This window comes from Acomys russatus, chromosome 10 (assembly GCF_903995435.1).
Source record: "Acomys russatus chromosome 10, mAcoRus1.1, whole genome shotgun sequence".
NCBI lineage: Eukaryota > Metazoa > Chordata > Mammalia > Rodentia > Muridae > Acomys > Acomys russatus.
Genome location: NC_067146.1, coordinates 53,624,554 through 53,645,940, shown reverse-complemented (window position 1 = coordinate 53,645,940; position 21,387 = coordinate 53,624,554). Strand labels below are relative to the sequence as shown.

General features: G+C 39.9%; 1 protein-coding gene across 1 annotated transcript in view; it reads left to right on the top strand.

The window, feature by feature from the left end:
* Kmt2c (lysine methyltransferase 2C) overlaps positions 1-21,387 on the top strand; it is a 220,794-nt gene that overhangs the window by 141,873 nt on the left and 57,534 nt on the right. Inside the window, exons 19-27 of the mRNA XM_051152203.1 lie at positions 394-575; positions 823-987; positions 2,130-2,239; positions 3,215-3,280; positions 4,240-4,452; positions 5,542-5,670; positions 8,060-8,179; positions 10,794-10,924; positions 16,983-17,151. Of these exons, the coding sequence (XP_051008160.1) occupies positions 394-575; positions 823-987; positions 2,130-2,239; positions 3,215-3,280; positions 4,240-4,452; positions 5,542-5,670; positions 8,060-8,179; positions 10,794-10,924; positions 16,983-17,151 (1,285 nt within the window). The remainder of the gene's footprint in view (positions 1-393; positions 576-822; positions 988-2,129; positions 2,240-3,214; positions 3,281-4,239; positions 4,453-5,541; positions 5,671-8,059; positions 8,180-10,793; positions 10,925-16,982; positions 17,152-21,387) is intronic.

Sequence of the window (21,387 nt, the reverse complement as noted above, 5' to 3'; positions counted from 1 at the left end):
ACAATTTTCCTCCTCTTTTTATTTGATAGATAAGTTCCCATACTGTGATCACAAATTTCAGAGGCATAAATTCATAAAAAACAGATTTTGTTGATGTCAGCAGTAGTAGGGCAGCTCACTCAGTTTTAAAATCACTCACCAATCTGAAGCATTGTAGTTATGCGGACTCAAATGGTATTAAAATATGCACCATGTGAGTGATGGTGTTGATGAGGCGGGCGCCTACAGGTATGCACATGCACCCTACTGAGTACTGGGCAAGCAGTACTGCTTACCTGCTCCCATTCTTTATGTGTGTGTACGCACAGTAGTAATTCATGCAATGTTCTAGTTAAAGATGATTTCTAAGTTGAATAAATCAATCACATGGAAAATTTCTTCTTTTTCTTTCAGATCAGTAAAGTGGTTCTTAGCAAAGGTTGGAGATGTCTTGAGTGCACAGTATGTGAGGCCTGTGGAAAGGCAACTGACCCAGGAAGACTCTTGCTGTGTGATGACTGTGACATAAGCTACCATACGTACTGCCTAGACCCTCCATTGCAGACAGTTCCCAAAGGAGGCTGGAAGTGCAAATGGTACCCTAGGATTTATGTTACATTATCAGTCTTTCAAGTTCTGAACTTCTGCTTATCATGTTGGTTTTATAAATTACTCATGTATGCTTAATCATATAGTAAACATTGGGCATGATACATATTGTTAATCAGAAAATTTTCCATACTTTAAAATTATTTCCTTTCTTTCTGTTTTCTTACCCTTTCTCAAAACTTCACACTTTAATATGAAAATAAACTTGAGACTTTTGGGGGATTTGTATTTCAGGTGTGTTTGGTGCAGACACTGTGGTGCAACATCTGCAGGGTTGAGATGTGAGTGGCAGAACAATTACACACAATGTGCTCCTTGTGCCAGCTTGTCTTCCTGCCCTGTCTGCTATCGAAATTACAGAGAAGAAGACCTCATTCTGCAGTGCAGACAGTGTGACAGGTATACGCTTCTTTACCTCCTTTGCTATCTTTTAAAATTTGTTTTCAAATGTATTAAAGGAACTTAGAAAATTACTATTCTTGATCATAAATTTAACGAACAAAACTTTGCTTTCTAGATTTTTAGTCTATTAGAAGCTTCTAGACTACTTTCCTATTTAAAAATATTTTTAATTTTAGACACTTAAGATTTTCATTTGGGGGCTTTTTATGGTTTGTCAGTCTCAAAGTTAGATGCATACTTAGTGTTTACATATATGCCCTTTCTTATGGAGAATTTCTGAATCTTCTGGTAGATTCTTAAAATGGTCTCCTCCACTCTCTTCTCCCCCTCATCAACCCATAAAAGCTCCAGATCTTATACAAGGTATCATACACAACCTTTATCTTCCTAACTAATATGTGCACTTCCAAAATGCAGTGCTTCCTTTGCTTTTTTTTTTTTTTTTTTTTTCTTTTAATCAATACTGTTAGCTCAGCATTGTATGCAGGGTTAGATTTAATTCATTGCTAGTGCAGTACTTGTTTGTAAGTAAGTTGTGTAGTTTTTATAGCACTTTGCTACAAATTGCTCTAAAGCAAGGTCATTATTACTTGACACACAGTGTATCTGTTCTGAGATAGAAGCAGCAGGTGGTACATACACATACTTACAATTCAACTTGGTCAACTTGTGGCCAGGCATGGTGGCACACGGTGGCGCATGCCTTTAATCCCAGCACTCAGAAGGCAGAGGCAGGAGGATCACTGTGTGTTTCAGGCCAGCCTGGTCTACAAAGCGAGTCTAGGACAGCCAAGGCTGCACAGAGAAACCCTGTCTCGGGGGGAAAAATTTTCAACTTGTACTCTTCTGAATCAGTTATTGACCTTACTAGCTCACTTCCCTCTTTGTCTTTCAGGACTTGATCACTATTCTCCCACGTGTGCATTTGCTTTCTCCTTAGTGTTTGTCCTCATTCCTGTCTCTTGACATCTCAGTGCAAGGATGGATGTTGTGGGTTAATAGGGATAGTTAGGGAAGAAGGGAGACATTTGAGACTTGGGGTTTTATGTTTAAGGACTGTCAGTCTGTGCTGTGATTTTTAAAAGAGTACAGTTTCTATTTTATTCACTTCTTTTCCATGTGCAAATGTGTGTTTTTAGGTGGATGCATGCAGTTTGTCAAAACTTAAATACTGAGGAGGAAGTGGAAAATGCTGCAGACATTGGTTTTGATTGTAGCATGTGCAGACCATATATGCCTGTGTCAAATGGTAAGAGAGTAACATAAGCTGAGCGTGTGGTGCCCTTTGTCTCTTGAATGTGTGAAGTAGATGTGTGGTTTTTTTTTTTTTTTTTTTTTTTTTACTTATAATACACTTTCTATCCCAACTTCATTAAAATGGTTTGTATAAAGAGAAAATGAAGTGTATATATATTAGATATAAAATATAATTTTGCTCTCAAAGTTTAACTTCTTGGAGCTACTGTAATTGTAGATACCCCATTCATTCTCTGTTGGTTTACTTCATCACACCCCTTGTTTTTTGTTTGTTTGTTTGTTTGTTTGTTTGTTTTTCCTGGATTTGGAAGCTGAGTGTGACGGTGGGCACCAGGAAGTAATCCCTGCACTGGGGGTGGGGGGGTGGGGGGCTGCAGAGGCAGCAGGATAGTGAAGCTGAGCTTGTCTGCACTGCATGGTGCATACTGGGCCATGCTAAGCTGTAGTCTCAGCTGTACAGTGAGACCTTTTCTCAGAAAAACAGTCAGAGATGGCCCCCACGCCCCTTACTAGAGGACCCACATGAAGCCAGTTAACCAGCTTCTTGTTTACTCCACACTGGCAGGACTGCCTTGCCAGGAAGGGGGGCTCCCCCTTTCTGAAGGATATGGGATGGCGGGGGGGGGGGGGGGGGAAGAACTGGGAAGAGAGGAGGGATAGGCCTATGACCAGGGTGTGAATTAAAAAAAAAAAAAAAAAAAAAAAAAAAAAAGGCAAAAAAAAAAAACAGTCAAAGCTAATCCATGAAATAATGCCTTTAAAAATCCAAAAGCTGCTTTTGGAGTTGGGATGGAGCTCGTGGGTGTAGTACTTAGCTGGCATGTACAAGGTGGCCCTTCCCCTCAAGAGTTAACAGTCTGTAGTATTCACACGTTTGCTGAGTGATATGTCTACAGACCTTGAAATTTTAAGTCTTGTTTTCATTTTTTTCCTCAAACATTTCCTGAGTTGTTGTTTTTCTTTTCAGTGCCTTCCTCAGACTGCTGTGACTCTTCACTTGTGGCCCAAATTGTCACAAAAGTAAAAGAGCTAGGTACATGCTTAATTCTTAAATTGGCTTGATGCTTGTGTGAAATTAAATGAATTGTCTGATGTTAATTTTTAGAATTAATGTATGAAATGTTCATATCATCTCATTTTGCTAAAACGGTATTCCTACAAATTTCAGAAAATAATGAATAGCTCTTTGGAATAACTGTAAGTGTTATGCTTTCCTGCACTTCAGTTGAGTACCGTGCTTTCTTAGTTGTCAGTAAGTAGGAAAAGAAATCCTATTTAAGTAAGAATCATTTAGTATTAATTAGTATTTTATATTTTTTCTTTGTTAGCTTAGAATGTTGACATGGCATTTGAATGAGGGAACTTATTTATTTATTTTTTTTTTACCAATATTTTAACAACATTTTGATACAAAACATTTGGAGTGTATTTACATTGCTTTAATAAACAAGTTTTCATATTAAGATTTTGAGTCTAAAGAATTTATGATCTTATTAATAGTTTACTGAGCATACAAAGCAGTCGGTTCATCATGGGCTTTAATATGTATATGTCACTGTACTCGGTGCAGGATCTTTACAGGATTTCTGCTTCTGTTTGTAAGTGGTTATATTGATACTGATTGTCCACAGGGGCTTCTGGAGTTGTTTGGTTTCCCTTACATAAATCACTAGGAAACAGTTTAGTATTGAGCTGCTACAGTAGGACCTGTAGCTTCAGGGTTTTCTTCCTAAAAGTGGTCATGATATGTGGAAACCAAAATGCTTTCAAGAAGATCACTTTCTTTTGTTACATGCATTCTGCCTGTAGTCCTAAAAAGTTACCAGTGGTCACTGTTATTGAACATCATCAGTTCATGCTTTTTAAAGATAATTGCTGAGTAGATGAATAGTTGTGTTTTCTTGCTATGTATATTTTGTAATATTAATCAAATTATCAGTCAGTTTCAAATGAAGGCTTAAGTTTTGTATCTTTGGGATGTTGTCATTTTAGATCCACCTAAGACCTATACCCAGGATGGTGTGTGTCTGACTGAATCAGGGATGACTCAGTTACAGAGTCTCACAGCTACAGTTCCAAGAAGGAAACGGACAAAACCAAAATTGAAATTGAAAATTATAAATCAGAATAGTGTGGCTGTCCTTCAGACTCCTCCAGACATCCAGTCTGAGCATTCTAGAGATGGTGAAATGGATGATAGTCGAGGTAATACACATTAATTTTCTTTGAGACACATGTGCAAGAACTAGTGTACAAAATATCTTCTGAAAGCTCCATATCTGCGTAAGGCAGCTCCAGATGAGACACTCCCTCTCTGAGTGGTGCTCTTAGAGCTGTGCATGCACGCTTTCTTGTCCTGAAGCACTTAAGTGATTGACATCTCTAGGAGCATTGTGTTTGGAAGCTTGTAACAGGAACATTCAGAGTGATTCACTTCAGTTTGCTAAATTCTCAACATAAGCCCTCCTCTAAGCTTTGTGAACTGGGGGTTTATAAACATTTACTTGATCAAAATAGATGTCATAAGGTGTTTCTATCTGATATACTGCAGTAAGAAAGTAATTTTAGTAGCAACATGAAATACAGCACAAATTGTTTGTTTATTTCCAAGAATGATTACTTTTGGTGTGCTTATTTTGGGTGATTATTTTCATTTGACTCAGAAATAAAGCCGTAATCATTTTCCCATTATGTTTTATCACTCAGTAGTATTTATTAAATGCATATTGTATGACAAATGTTGGAACTTGTATCAGTGGGCAGGATAGATAAATACTGGATCTTAAATCCTTAACAAAGACAGGATTACTAAAAAACCAAAGTGATTGATAAGGCTCCTTTTTAGCACCTTGTTTCCTTTTTCTTTTCCCGTCTTTTCTTCCTTCTCCTCCTCCTCCCGCCCCTCTTCTTTTGGGAGGGGGCGGCAGCTTAATGTCAAGATGAGGTTTTTCTGTGTAACCCTGGCTGTCCTGTAATTTGTAGTGTAGGCCAGGCTGGCTTCAAACTGAAAGACCGGCCTGCTTCTGCCTCCCAAGTGCTCTGATCAAAGGTGTGCACCACCCCCACCTGTTTCTTTTTTCTTATGTCACATTCCCTGTGAGCATAGCACTACCCATGGTTCCCACTCCATCCCATGGGCATTTACCATTTTCTTTTTACTTCTCAGCCACTCTAGTAGGCACAGAGGATTAGAATGGCTTGGTGATCTTTTGCTTTGTTTCCTTTTTGTTTTTTGGTTAAGATTTCTGTATTGGATAGACTTGCCCAGTTTAATGGGTGCATTACATTTTCTAGAAGGAGAACTTATGGATTGTGATGGAAAATCAGAATCTAGTCCTGAGCGGGAAGCTGTGGATGATGAAACTAAGGGAGTAGAAGGAACAGATGGCATAAAAAAGAGGAAAAGAAAACCATACAGACCAGGTAGAGTATGTCAATTAGATCCTCCCCCCCCCCAAATGTTTGTGCTTTGCTTACATGTATGTAAGTGAGCCACGTGAGTGTCTAGTGTCCACAGAGGGCATAAGATGTGTCAGATCCCTTGGGAATGGTGTTAAAAATACTTATGACCCACCATGTGCATGCTGGGGATTGAGTGAGAAGAGTGGCCAGTGTTCTTAGTTGCTGTGTATCTCTCTAGGCCCTAAGCTAGACTTCAGTGTGACAAAACTTGGCTAATTTACTAATGATGACAATAAGAATCACTTATAATTGAATATCCAGTACTATGTGCAGTTTTTACATGGAAGCAACTGATGGATTCTTTATCTTGAAACTGACTACTTGACAATAAATCATTACCCCAAATGTTAACCACTTATTAAATAATGTTACTTAGTTGGTTTTTATTTATGTTCTTCATCAGTTGCTTTAGAAGTTGAACATAAATGCTGTTCTTCATCAATTCTCTTTTAAGCATTCATTTTCTAATATTTTTTATGTTTTAAAACGTCAGTAATTAGGCAGGCTCAAAAGTGAACAAAACAAGGTTCTTCTGCCTTAATGAATTTGTAGTGCAGTTGACACCATGAGTAATTAAGTTCCTTAAATATTTTTTAGTTCATTTTTATCTGTGTGTAGCCTGTGGAATCTTATGTTAGTTTTGCATACTATGTGCATGCAGGAGCCCATGGACACTAGAGGGTGCCAGCTCAGAGAGGGAATTGTGAGGTGCCATGTGGGTGCTGGGAACCAAACCCAGGTTCTTTGCAACAATAGTAAGTGTTCTTAACCACTGAGGCATCTCTCTACCCGTAAATCTTTATTTTCTAGTCTATTTTATCCTTTGAGGCCTGGAGAGATGGCTCAGAGGTTAAGGGCACTGGCTGCACTTCCAGAGGTCCTGAGTTTAATTCCCAGAAACCACATGGTGGCTCACCACCATCTGTGATGAGATCTGGTGCCCTCTTCTGTCATGCAGGCACACATGTGGGGGGGGGGGGGGGAAGAAAAGAAAAGCTGCTTTTAAAAAACAAACCTTATTGTAAAAAAGGTATTGAAATGTCTCATCAGAAATTATAGGCTTTATTCATCTCTTTCTTAAGTCATGAAGTGTGATGAGAACTTCCAGTTTGTGTTCTCCAGCACGTTCAGTGACACCTTCCGTATGGATGAACCATATCTGTCATAGCAACTGATTTCACATCTTTTTAATTATTATGTTTCTATGTACACTTATGTCTCTAGATAAAGAATATGCCTTTTAGAACTTCAATGATGTTTTATTCTGTCGAAACATCTTTATCTACCATACATGGGTCACATCCTCTATTTGGGGGCATTGCAGAGCACTCACTGGACAAGGAGATCATGACAAAAAGCTTATAGGACTTAGTGCCAGGCACTGTTAAAATAGCTAAGCATTTTAACAACTTAATTTTGCTTATACTTAATAGTGTAGGGAAGTGCTGCGTATGATCCCTATTTTACCAATAAATGAGTCATACTGCTGAAGAGTAAAATAACTTGCCCAAGTTGAATTGGTAGACAGAGTTTTATAGCCTGGCTCCAGATTTGGTGCTCCTAGCTACAGCTCTCCATGTGTCACATGACTTCTGGCCTTTCTGGCATTGAAAAACTAGATAATACTACTGAGGTCATATTGATCCCTGAGGGTTAGTGTATTTTAGTTTAGTTTTCATCCTCATCATGTATGCTGGTCTGCTGTGCTGTTCTCAGGAATTATAACTTGGCAATTAGGTAAGGCAGAGTAGAGATATGTCAGTTCCGTAATATGCAAAGCTCTATCTTCTGTTTCCTGTTTACTCTGATCTTACCTAGAAGAGAAAATGCACGCAGTTCTTTCCATACACTAACAGGTTGTAGTTCTTGTTTGATGTGAATGATAACAGTGACTTTGACATTTGTCTTCACTTCCAAAGTCTTCTACTTTACACAACAATGAGATTCTCAAGGCTGTAGGGATTACTGTACTTGCCATGGACCATGGAACTGGCTGGAGTTTGGTCCTCAGCACCCATGTAATGTCCTATAACCCATGTATTCAAGAGATGAGCGGCCCTGAATTGGCAGCCTTTGGGTTCCAGTTAGTAGTCGGCTACGATGTATAAGGTGGAGAGAGGTCAAAGACAAAATCCAGCATCAGCGTTTGGCCTCCACATGCACATACATGCACATGTATGCCTCAAACGTGCTTCAGGCCTGTATACCACATACCCATACACATGCAGAAAATGGGATTATTAATTTATATTAAACTTAACACTGATTTTGAATAAGTTCGCCATTCTTTGTACTGTAGAACTCTAGAGAGAATTATTTAATCACTTTATGCGATTTCTGTTTTGCATAGGTATTGGTGGATTTATGGTACGGCAAAGAAGTCGAACAGGACAAGGAAAAGCCAAAAGATCTGTGGTCAGAAAAGATTCTTCAGGCTCTATTTCTGAGCAGTTGCCCAGCAGAGATGATGGTACAGTGCTGATTCTCTTTGGTGTAACTGTTGGAATGAACACTCACTAAAGTGACACTGCCTCATAGCACTGTGCTTCTTTTTTGGTGGAAGGAGTTGAACACTATAGAGTTAAGAATATGGACTGTATTCTTTAGAGGTTTTTTGTTTGCTTGGTTTTTGTTGTGGGTTGTGTTGGGAGAGAGGGAGGGAGGCGGGTAGAGATAGGGCCTACCTTCGTAGTTCAGGCTGGTGGCCACTTGCCTACATGCCCATGCTCCCTCACACCCATGACACGCCTGCCTTGGCTTCCCCAGCGCTGTGATTACGGGCGCTCAACACCGTGTTTTCCCCCTTTACTGCTATGGATGGCACGCTGCTTCTTCAGATCTTCTTTCTCCTCACCTTTTCTTTGAAATTTTCAGGACTTTCCACTTCCTCCATTAACGTTTCCTGCTAAGAAGAGTAAGTGATCGCTCACTTAGTTGTATCAGACACTTTCTGCCATTTTAAGAAAGGCCTTTCTTCGCCTGCCTTTGCAACTTAATAAACAGTTTAAACTTACACTATGTAATTGACCAACACATCTTCATAAGGATTATATTTGATAAATCTGTCAGTATATTTCGTCACCCGTACTTAAGAAAGCTTGGTCATTGGGTCATTGTTCAAGACAGACCTTTGTATGAGTTAATAGTGCTCTGCTGGCTGGTCAGTGGTGGCACAGGCCTTTAATTCTAGCACTCAGGAGGCAGAGGCAGGTGAATCGCTGGCTTCAAGGCCAGCCCGGTCTACAGAGTGAGTTTCAGGACAGTCAGGGCTACACAGAGAAACCCTGCCTCCAAAAAAAAAAGTCTTCCAGTCTGTTTTCAACTTTAAAAGTGCTTGTCATCACCGTTAATCACGAACTTATATATTTTAATATATGTTTTAAGATGGAATAGGTACAAATTTGTGATGTTTTCAGCATGCCTTCAAAATACTCTTTTTAAAAAAAATTCTTTTTCCTCCCAAAGGTAGTATTTTTTTTTCTTTGAAACTTTAATGAATTTCAAAATCTCAGAAATTCCTTTTTATTTTTACAAAAAGTTGTATTTATTTTCAAAAGTTTCTGATTTGACCTAATACCGGTTTAAGAATCCAAAATTAGGGCTGGAGAAATGGCTCAGTGGTTAAGGGCACCGCCTTCTCTCAGAGGTCCTGAGTTCAATTCCCAGCAACCACATGTTGGCTCACAACCATCTATAATGTTACCTGATGCCCTCTTCTGCAGATAAAGCACTCATATGCAATAAATACAATAAATAAATCTCTTTTTTAAAAAAACCCAAAATTAAAGAATTTCTTTATTTTGAATTATGAAGATAATTTCTTTAGACTTGGGTTTTAGTTTGGTTATTTAATTATTTCTCTCTTAGAAAGATCTCCTTTTTCTTCCCTTCTTTCTTCCTTCCTTCCTTCCTTCCTTCCTTCCTTTCTTTCTTCCTTCCCTCCCTCCCTCCTTCCTTCCTTCCTTCCCTCTCTCTTACCTACCTTCCTTCCTTCCTTCCCTCCCTCCCTCCCTCCCTCCCTCCCTCCCTCCCTCCTTCCTTCCTTCCTTCCCTCTCTCTTACCTACCTTCCTTCCCTCCCTCCCTCCCTCCCTCCCTCCCTCCCTCCTTCTCCCTTCTTCCTGGCTTATTCTATTTCCTCCTTTGATGGAAAGAAAAATTCATTTTGGCTCATGCTTTCATAAGTGTGAATGCATGATATTTGATGAGGTGTGTGTTGTAGGGTTGTTTAGAATTTTTAAGAACTTCATTGAAGGTGTTTTCTTTCAGAAATTTGCACCTGTTACTTTCACCTTGAGGTTGCACTTTCCTAGAGCTACTCAGACTTAAAACAACTCTACCACCAATGTCACACAAATCCGGGGTTGTTTTTGTTCTGTTTTACTGCTACATTCTCTAGGGCCATGTTCTATTTGTGAGGTCTCAGGGGAGGAGTTTGATACTTGGCTTAAAACAAATACTTTGTATTGATTCAGGGGTGGGCATGGAGGTGGGGTGGGGTTGTTTCCCATGGGTTTTTGGTTGGGTTGGTATGGTTCTACTTTTTTGTTGTTGCTTTGTTTCTAAAAAACTGGGTTTTAGCTGCAGAAAGGTGCTATCCATACCCAATGAATTTTCTTTAGGAGTTTGTGAGTAGCTGTTCCCTCCTAGTTCTGAATATCTGTTGTTTTCATCCTTTCAAATCGGTAAATATACTGTTTAACAAGTTATGTTTTTACTTTGCATGGATATGCTAGATGTTTAGAAAGAATAAGAGCCAGGTCTGATGGTGCACACCTTTAATCCCAACATTTGGCAGACAGAGGCGGTTGGATCTCTACATATTAAGGTCCAGGTCAGCCAGGGCTACATACCTGAGCCCCTCCCCACCCCTGCCCCCACCCAAAAAAGGAAAGGATAGGAATTGTACTAAAACCACATAGATAATACATGGAATTTTCAAGATGTTTACAATTTAGAAACCTGGTTTAAGATCTTTGATGTAAAGCTTGTTTCATTATACATTACTGTGCATGCTGGTTTGCTATGAAATTATTTTTCTAGAAGGTAAGTGGCACATACTTATAAACATGGCTTTTATTTCAGGCTGGAGTGAGCAGTTACCAGACACTCTGGTTGATGAGCCTGTTTCTGTTGCTGAAAGCACTGAAAAAATAAAGAAGAGGTACCGAAAAAGGAAAAATAAGCTTGAAGAAACCTTTCCTGCTTATTTACAAGTAATGTTTTGCTTTATGTTTTATTATGTAGCTTGCTAATTTAGGAAATGTATTAAGCTCTTTTTAAAAATGCTTGTTTTTGTTGACATTCTACTCATTCTGTGTAATTTTTCCCTGATGTCATAAATGACATTCAGTCTTCCAGGCGGCGCCAAAGTATGATTTTTTTTTTGTATGCTTTCATCTTTTTTATTTTTTTTCTTGAAGGGATGTGTGCATGTGTACGCATGCTCATGTAGTCCTGGGGATCAGAGCTAGAGGCTTGTGAACACAGGCAGTTATCCTGCACCGAACTGTGTTCCAGTCATATAAATTTGTGTTCTTTCTCTCCCTCTGTCTGTATGTCTGTTTCTCTTTCTCTCTGTGTGTTTGTGTGTACGTGCGCATACACACGTGCACATATTCTTTTAAGTGAGATGTTGGCTATAAGAAAGACACTTTGAGGATGGGAAGTACTACCTAAAATCTCCTTCCTGCCTCTGCCTCCTGAGTGCCAGGTTGTTGTTGTGGGTTTGTTTGTTTGTTTTTAGTTTTTTTTTTTTTTTTTTTACACAGGGTTTCACTGTGTTATCTTGGCTGTCCTGAACTAGCTTTGTAGACCAGGCTGGCCTCGAACTCACAGTGATTTGCCTGCCTCTTCCTCCCCAGTGCTGGCATTAAAAGTGTGTGCCCCCAGGCCTGGCCCCGAGTGCCAGTTTTAAAGGTGTGCACCACCAGGCCTCTAGCAGGTTTGTTCTAAAATAACTTTAAAAAATTTTGTTCTTGTTTTTTCGAAACAGAAGTTCTCTGTGTATCCTTGGCTTTTCTGGACTCCCTTTGTAGACCAGGCTGGCCTTGAACTCAAAGTGATCTGCCTGCTCTGTCTCCCGAGTGCTGGGATTAAAGGCATGCACCTCCACCGCCCAGCTTAAAATAAATTTTTAATTACCAAGTAATTTGCTTAGTTTTCTTCTTTAGTAATTAGATTACTGACATTCATTTTGTGTGTGTTTGTAGAAGTATAGATGTGAACACACATTCACTGTGGTAGTGGTCAAAGGTCATTGTCAGGGCTGTTCCAAAGCTGTCCACCTTTAATTTTTTCATCCAGGGTCTTTCCTTGTAACTTGGGATTCATTGACTGAGCTGGGATAGTTGACCAGTAAGCTCTAGGTATATCCTTAGCACTGGTTTCACAAGTATAGGCCCCAATAATTTTTAACATGTATTCAAGGATTGAGCTTAGACCTACATGGTTATGCAGCAAGCACTTTAGCTACATAGCTATCTCCCAGCCCTAGACTAACAGCATCTTACTGGCTATATGCTGTTATAGAACTTAGTCTTTCAATCAGAGCTGTGTGCCTGTGTTAGAGGTGTGTGCGTGAACAGTAAGTCTGTGAAGATATGCTTAGAAATTTACATCTGATCTCTTCCTTTAATAAATACTTTCATCATGATGACGATGATGATGATGGTGGTGGTGATGATGATGGTGGTGGTGATGATGATGGTGGTGGTGATGATGATGGTGGTGGTGATGATGGTGGTGGTGATGATGATGGTGATGATGATGATGATGATGGTGGTGGTGATGATGGTGGTGGTGATGATGATGATGATGGTGGTGATGATGATGGTGGTGATGATGATGATGGTGGTGATGGTGATGGTGGTGATGGTGATGGTGGTGATGATGATGATGATGTAGTAGCTGCTAACGGGTAAGCATTAATGTCAGATAACAGCTTTTGGGCTTCAGTTCTCCCCTCCCACTGTGGAATCTGACTGTTAGGCCTACATACCAAATGCTTTTTACATGCTGAGCCATCTTACCACACACTACCTTACTTTTTGCCATGAGTGTCGTCGCTCACTGTGTTGGCCACTCTGGCTAGCCAGTGAACCTCTGGGCTCTACATGTCTCTGCTCACTCAGCCCTGAGAAGACCCTTTTGATTTACCTTGGGTACCTAGAAAACATAGATCCTCATACTTACCTAACAAGCATTTTACTCAGGGTCCTCTCCTCAGCTCCTGTACTGTTTTTTAAAACACAATTTTATCAGTAGGAAAAAATACTCCTTTTTTGTTTTGTTTTGTTTTGGTTTTGGATTGTCTTTATACTTCTTTGTTCTTTCCTGCCCTCCCCCCTCCCCTTCTCTTCCTCCTTTTATTCCACACCCTCCCCTCTTATTTCAGACAGGATTTACTATGCAGCCCTGGCTTACCTGGAACTTGCTATTTAGACTAGGCTGGGCATTGTATTCACAAAGATCTGTCTGCTTCTGTCCTCTGGGTGATGGGATTAAAAGACATGTACTTGACCATTTGTCATATAAATAATATATACTCCCTCCTGCCTGCCCACATTCATTCATTCATTCATTCATTCATACATACATAACATACGTACATGCAGCATCTCTTGTAACTTGCTGGTCTTGAACCCCGGGGTTCATGCATCTTTGTATATACTGTACATCCCTTGCTCCTAAGACCTGCATTTAAAACTGTTCAAGCAATTCAACAACAGCAATAACAGAAAAACATTTAATTGCTTTTTTTTTTCATAAGGAAAGTGAGCTGCTAATCTTTTTTATCCCATATGTGTGAGTGTTTGTAAGTATGTCTGTGCAACCCCTCATTGCCTGATGCCCACAGAGAACAGAAGAGGGCATCTGATATCCTAAAACTAGAGTTGGGAGCCCACATTGGTGCTGGTCTCTCTGGAAGACCAACAAGCACTCTTAACCACTGATCCACCTCTCCATTTCCAGCCCATGTTAGCTTTTTCATATGGCAGATCAATGCACTAGAGTCCTTAGATTTTTAATAACCAGGATAAAAGACAAGCTTGAAGGCTGGAGAGATGGCTCAGAGGTTAAGAGCACCGTTTGCTCTTCCGAAGGTCTGGAGTTCAATTCCCAGCAACCACATGGTGGCTCACAACCATCTGTCATGAGATCTGGTGTCTTCTTGTGGTGGGAAGACACACGTGTAGGCAGAGTACTGTATAAATAATAAATAAATCTTTAAAAAAAAAGACAAGCTTGACTTCATTTGCTCTTTTCATGACATTCTGTTTGGAATGTACTGAGAAGATGGTCTGCTTCTTTTCCTATGGATCTTTTTGTTATCTGTAATCCATATTTAGGAAGCTCTTTTTAGCTGATTATCAAAGTATGGAAGCCAGCTGTTAAATAAACTCTTTAACCATTCTTTCCCTCCCTGCTTTTTGGTTTGGTTTAGTTTTTTTATTTTATTTTATTTTATTTTTATGTGTGTGTGTGTGTTTGTGTGTTTAGTTTGCTTAATTGATTTTATACTTTGTTCATTCTATCTATCTTTCTGTCTACCATTTACTTAGTTTGGTTTTTCAAGGACAGTTTTAACATAACCTGGATTGACTCTATAGAGAATCTCCATCTCTACAGTGTTGAAATTACAGGCAAGAGCCAACATATCTCGTTTTAAAGGAACCTCTAAAACTACTGAATCTTAATCTGGTGAGAAGGCTCATCAGGTAAAAGCTCTAGTTTTCAAGTCTGATGACGTCTGATCCCTGGACCCACACTGGGGAACGAGGAAACTGACTCCTACAGGTTGTCTTAGATGGTAATCATGTGTCTATAAGAGCTCTTGTCCTGGGTCTGTATTCCTGTGCCTGTGGTTCTTTCCTGGACTTACTCGCAGTGTCTACTTGAAAACCACATGGTGCTTCTCTTTGATGTTGACTCCAAAGAATGAACACTTACCAAACACCAAGAAAGTCATTGTTTTTTACTCCCATTAAAAGTAGTGGTAATGATAGCCTCAGGTTATTGAAGTTTATACTTAAGGGACTACACCAGTGATTGATTCCCAAATATCAAATGTTTTATGGTCTTCAGTGTTCTTTATTATTATAGCTTTGTAGATTCTCAAACACAGTTTTCATTTTAAAAATCTGAAAAATTTGCTGTTACCCGACTCTTCAGTCCAGAGAGAGAGAGAGAGAGAGAGAGAGAGAGAGAGAGAGAAAGAGAGTGAGTGAGTGTGTGTGTGTGTGTGTGTGTGTGTGTGTGTGTGTGTGTGTTGGGGGATTGTGCAAGTGTTCCATGGCATATGAATAGAGAGAGGAGGAGGATTTCATATGCTGGTCCTCACCTTGCATCCTTGGTGTGTGCTGCTTTCCTCTGTGTAACTTACTAGCTCATTCATGAGCACATAGGGATTCTCCCATCTGGCCATAGGGACACTGGGATTGCTGGCATGTGCTGTTGTGCTGACATTACATTGATTCTAGTGATTCCAGCTCAGTTCTCCACACTAGTGCAGCAAGCGCTTTCCCTACTCAGCTCTCCATGCCCTTTCTAACATTAGTACTATGAAAAATGTCTTAGTTAGGGATTTTATTGCTGTAATAAAACAACTTGGAGAGGAAAAAGCTTATTTGAGCTTAAAATTCTCAGGGCACACTCTATTGCTCAGGAAATTCAGGGAGGAACCAATAGTCAAAAGCTAAAGCAAAGGCCACATAGGCTGCTGCTTTATGCCTTGCTCTCCACCGTTTGTTCAACCTGCCCTTAATAGTACCCAGGACCACCAGCCTGGGCTTGACACCACCCTCAGTGAGCTGGGCCCTCCCACATCAGTCAAGGAAATGGACCACAGGCTTGCCTAAAGGGCAAATTCTCAGTCGAGGTTCTCTCTTACAAGATGACTGTAGCTTCTGTTAAGTTGGCATCAAACCAGCCCACACAAACATTTTCTTGATGATTTTTTTTTTCACCCCAGAAATTTTGTACGGTTTGTTTTATATTCTTACAGAATCTTCATTTGCACATTTTGTTGGACCTATCTTTCAACCTTCTTCAAAACCTTTCTTTGGCAATATCGATATACCTACTTCTAAATATTTGTTTATTGTATGTATGTGTGCTTGTGCACTGGGCACACTGTGCATGCAAGTCCATGTGTGCTCGTGTACTTGCACATTCCTTGGCACCCATGTGGAGTCCAGAGGACAACTTGCACAAGTCAGTTCTCTCCTTCTACCGTGTGATTCCGAGGAATTGAACTGAGATTGCTGTGCTTCATGGCAAGTTTCCTCATCTGCGGAATGTCTCACTAGTCTTCTCTATATGCTTTTAAAACCTGATTTTCGGTTGGGAATTTACCTCAATGATAGATATTCTACCTAACAATTGTGAGGCCTGAGTGTCAACTTCCAGAGTCAACCTCCAGTGCTGCAAGCAACAACAACCCACTGCTCCACTTCCTTTTGTAGTGTGAATATCTATCCATCTATACTACGGGCATTGGGCCATTTTTACTTGAAGTGTTAGGAGGGAAAAGTACCTGTGGATCTTCTATTTATGTGTGTGTAGCAGTAAAGTGTAACTGTTACTAACTCCTGTAAACTCTCTGGAGTCCTTTATTTCGAAAGGGTCCTAGGGTCCTCCTTTTCTCTTCTTTGTTAATCTCTGAGGAGTTCTGAGAAGAACTCACCTTGAAGCACTGTCCCTCTAGTGGAGAAGTGTTCATCTAAGTAGATGAACTGAAGCCAGCATAGCTTGCAAATGTTCCATCCATGGTCTGAAGTCCTTCAGACATGTATGTAAGTCCTCAGGTGTGGTTGGTTACATGCTTCAGCGTGAGATTCCTGCAGACAATAGGTGGGGAGATCCCACAGTAGAGGGTCAGAATCTTGTGTTACCCTCAACAGGAAGTCCACAATGCTGATGACATTCCTGAGGCTGTGCCCATGCCTGGCTATGGATTAAACATCCAGGCGCACTGTACATCTATCAGGTTAAAGTTCAATTGTAGACTAGTCTCTAAATGTAATTTATTTTGCCGTTGATAGAAACACAAAAGACACAGTTGTGTTTATATTTGTTTAGTTTTGTTTTTGAGAAATCTATCAAAATTAATTTAACACAATCTATATAAAATTGACAGGATCTTTATGTATTTCTGAATTCAGTTTTTATATTGTTAAATGCAAAGCTTTTCTTGTCAAAATGATGACAGGGTAATGTTAGCTTTATAGAATTTAGTACTAATAATTTTCTTATGTGTTCATCTTTGTCTAGGAAGCATTTTTTGGAAAAGATCTTCTAGATACCAGCAGACAAAACAAGCAGAGTGTAGATAATCTATCAGAAGATGCAGCTCAGCTTTCATATAAAGCAGGTTTCTTGGATCCTTCCTCAGATCTGCTACTGAGTTCATCTTCTGCCTCAGCAAAACCTGGAGCTCAGGGTACGTAGTTAACTCACAGGTGTTTTCCTTATGCTACATGACATTCACTTTCCATTTATTATAAAACTCCTCTCCTTAGAAATACTCTTTGCTGACTGCATATGCATTATTAAAATCAACTTTATTGAAATACAATTTATATTCAGTAAGTATAGCTTTTAAAATGTAGAAAGTTCTATAGGAAATCTATAAGATTTCTCAAATGACTTGTCATTTAACTTACTGGTATAACAATCAGCAAAATCAGGAATTGTGAAAGAAAACTTTTAGTTTATACTTTACCCAGGACAGTGTCCGTTACACAACCCAAAGAAATTCTAATATGTCAAAAAGTGTAAAATGAACGCCAGAGTCAGGGGTGTTTCTAGACATAGTGATACATGTCTACATATAGTCTCTCCTGCTGACACTTTGTGCCGTTGTGTTCACTGTTGTGGAAAGGGACTGTCCAGTGCTATCGTCAACTCCAGCCTCATGAGGCCATGACTGTCAAAATGTCTCCTAGCTCAGCGTGGTGGTGCACACCGTTAATGCCAGAACTTGGGAGGCAGAGGCAGACAGCTCTCTGTGAATTCAGGGCCACCCTGGTCTACAAAGTGAGTTCTAGGACAGCCAGGGCTACACAGTGAGACTTTGCCTCCAAAAAAATCTAAACAAACAAATAATTGTATGCCCCCAGTTATTCTTAAATCATTGGTGAACAAAGTTGTTCCTGGTTGAAATGTAGGGACTTTTAAAAGTCAGAAGGAGGAGAACTGATGGCGCTGTAGGACTATCATTTTTCTCGCAGTTACAAGGGCCTCAGTTTGATCCCGAGAATCCATATAAAAATGCCAGATATGGTATTTACTTGAAATCCCTGTACTGGGGAAATGGAAGCAGGAGGACTCGTGGCTTGTTGCCCAGCCATCTAGCTTATTTGGTGAGACTCCGTGTCAAAGGGAGCTAGGTGCTGTTCCCGATGATGGCCCCTGAAGTTGTCCACTGCTTTACATGTGCACACTCACACACAGATATACATACTCCACCTATACAGTTCTTTAAAAAAAAAAAAATGGAGCCATGAGCAAGGCTGGAGATGTAATTTAATTGGGAGACCCTTTGGCTTTGACGCATGAAGCATTGGTTTTGATCCCCAGCACCTCATAGACTGGATGAGGCGGCATGGGCCTATATTCCCATTTGAGAAGTGAGAACGGGGGATCAAGTCACTATTTATTGAGTTCAAAGGCAGCATGAGATTCTTGCCTCATTGAGGGGGAAAAAGTGAGGGAAAGAGGGAGCACATGCATTTTAGAGTATTCATAAGCGCTAAGAGCTTTAGTTCTGTAAGAGTTATGATCGCAGTGTTTGTTCTTTTCTTCAAGACGTTTATAATACTATCAGTTATAGTGTGATGTTATTGTGGCATACTTTATTTGGCCATTTGTTAGTCTTTAATTTCATATTCATGTTAGGAAAACATCTTAAGTAGAAGTTTTCTGAATAATGACTTCTCAATATTAGGTAATTAAATTTTTTTCCTCCCAGCATTGCCCTGTCTTGTGCTATAGGTTCTGCAAATACAAATGGCTAATTTAAATGACTTGCGCACCAAAGGTTTTTGTCTCCAGAGTTGTCCTATATACTAAAGGACACCTGTGTAAACTTTTATTTTTGGTTTGACTTCCTTGAAATAATTGCAGACAGTCTTACCTCTTAGGCACATAAACAACAATTCTACGTCATCACTAACAAAGAAGGATGGAAAGATAAAATGTTCTTTTTTTTTTTTATGTTCTTTTATGTACTCACTTGTTTTACATGTTTTTAGCATTGTGTAATAACTGGGTATTTCAAAGTCTATGTTATAAATATTATAACGTGACTTGACGAGCTAAATCGAAGTTACTTGCACTAGAATTTTGTGAAGTTCTGAGTTGCATGGGGACAGGTGACAGAACAGATGTTGATGCAAATGCTTTTTCCATAAAACTTCTTAAGAAGTGATGGTTAGCAGTAATGCAGAAATTAGAAGTCTAGAATAGCACTCACTTAAAAATAAAATTTTTTGCCAGTTAATCTACTCTTTGCCTTTATATGAAAAGTTTAATGAGTAAACGTTGCCATTTTCAACATTTCTCTTCATGTAGCCTAGTGAATCATCAGAGAAGGACACGCTTTTCTTTTGAAAAAAATAGTTATTTTTATTTTATGTCTGGGGATGTTTTGCCTGAATATAAATCTGTGCAATATGCTTACAAATGATGACCATAGAGGCCAGGGGAGGGCACAAATCCCTGAAACTGGAGTTTACCCTGCAATTGCTTGTCAGCTGCGATGTGGATGCCAGGGATTGAACCTGGCCCCTTGAAGAGCAGCCAGTGCTCTTATAGGCTGAACCGTCTCTCTGGCACCAGTGATGGACTTTTGAAAACCCATCATGTTGTAAAATTCGGCATAGTTATATATGTGTGTAATCCCAGTGTTGAGAAGGTGGAGATTGGAAGATTCCCAGGGCTTGTTGGTACCTAGCCTGGATTACTTAGCCCGCTTTAGGACAGTGAAAGACCTAGTTTCCAAGAACAAGGTGAGTGGCACCTGATGAATGACACTTGATGTTTGCCTTCAGTGTCCTCCTCATGTGCAAGCACGGGCGCGCGTGCGCGCGCAGACACACACACACACACACACACACACACACACACACACACACAGACATTTCATGGATGATGACCCATCGTAATTGCAGGTTTTTTTCCCTTTAAATATACCAGTTTGTAAAGAGTATTGCAGACATATATTTGATTTGAAATACATATTTATGTTTTTATATGTATTTTTTTTTACAAATATACATGTTTTACCTGCATGTATATATATGTATCATATGCATGGCTGGTACACTAGGAAATCAGAGAAAGCTTGCATCTCCTGGAAGTGGTGTTATAGATAGTCATAATCCACAGTGTAGGTGCTGGGAACCCAACCTAGTGTTTTGCAAGAGTGAGCGCTCTTAATCATTGAGCCATCTCCCCTGTCCTGTGTTGTGTGTGTGTGTGTGTGTTGTGTGGTATTTTGCCTGCTTGTGTGTTCTGTTCACCACATGTGTGCACTGCCCACAGGGGCAGACGAGGGCATTGGATCTGTGGGTGCTGGAGTTACAAGTTGGTTGTTAGCTGTCATGTAGGTTTGGGAGCAAGTGCAGAAAATGCCTTTAACTACTGAGCCATCACTCTAGCCCCTGAAGTGTTACTTTCATGACTTTTTTTTTTTTTTTTAAGATTTATTTATTTATAACATATACAGCTTTCTGCCTACATGCACACCTACACACCAGAAGAGGGCACCAGATCTCATTATAGAAGGTTGTGAACTACCATGTAGTTGCTGGGAATTGAACTCAGGACCTCTGGAAGAGCAACCAGTGCTCTTAAGCGCTGAGCCATCTCTCCAGCCCACTTTCATGACTTTTTAAAATTTGCTTTTAATTAAAATACACTCAAAAGCTTAAATTTCAAGTGTCTTTAGGTGCGTGGCTAACATAATTACTAGTGATAACCTTAGGAAGAGTCTGGTTTCCTGCCTGATTGGGTTAAAAATCCTTAGAATAATCCCCTTTTCATTTTTCACATTTTACATTTTACTTATGCATAGGTTTGACGACCCCAAACACAACTTCACCTACTGTAACTTTTCTACTGCACAGTGGCCATTCACACTGCACAGGGTCCCCAGACGTCTAGTGAACTAGGGTCACTCTGTTCTGCTGTGTCTTTCAGTATTCCTACATTTCCCCTTAACCCTCACACCAGGAGTGCAGTGTCTACTACCTTTAGTTCTCAGGTTCTTCCCTGTGATTCAGTTAATCACTCTGGCTTTCTATGTCAGCAAGTCCGCTCTGCCCAGAGTAGCTGACTTCCGAGTTCCTACAGGTCTTTATCCTTTGTTTTATTAAGGTCTCTGAAAGGATAGGAACCAACACTAGAACCCATCAAGAAAACAACTATCAAAAGTACTTTAATTAGCAAATTTCTCTCAATAGTGACCCTAAATGTAGATGGTTTTATCCTATTTTGAAATAAATGTCAGTATGTAGCCCCTGCTGATCCGGAACTCACTATGTTAAGCCAGGCTGGCCTCCAACTCTAGAGGCTTTGTTTTTACCTCTACTTGTTGCTAAGCTGATGGCCCCAGTTTATTCCTAAGAGCCTCATACTGAATAGTGAGAGCCAGTTCTTGCAGGCTTTCCTCTGA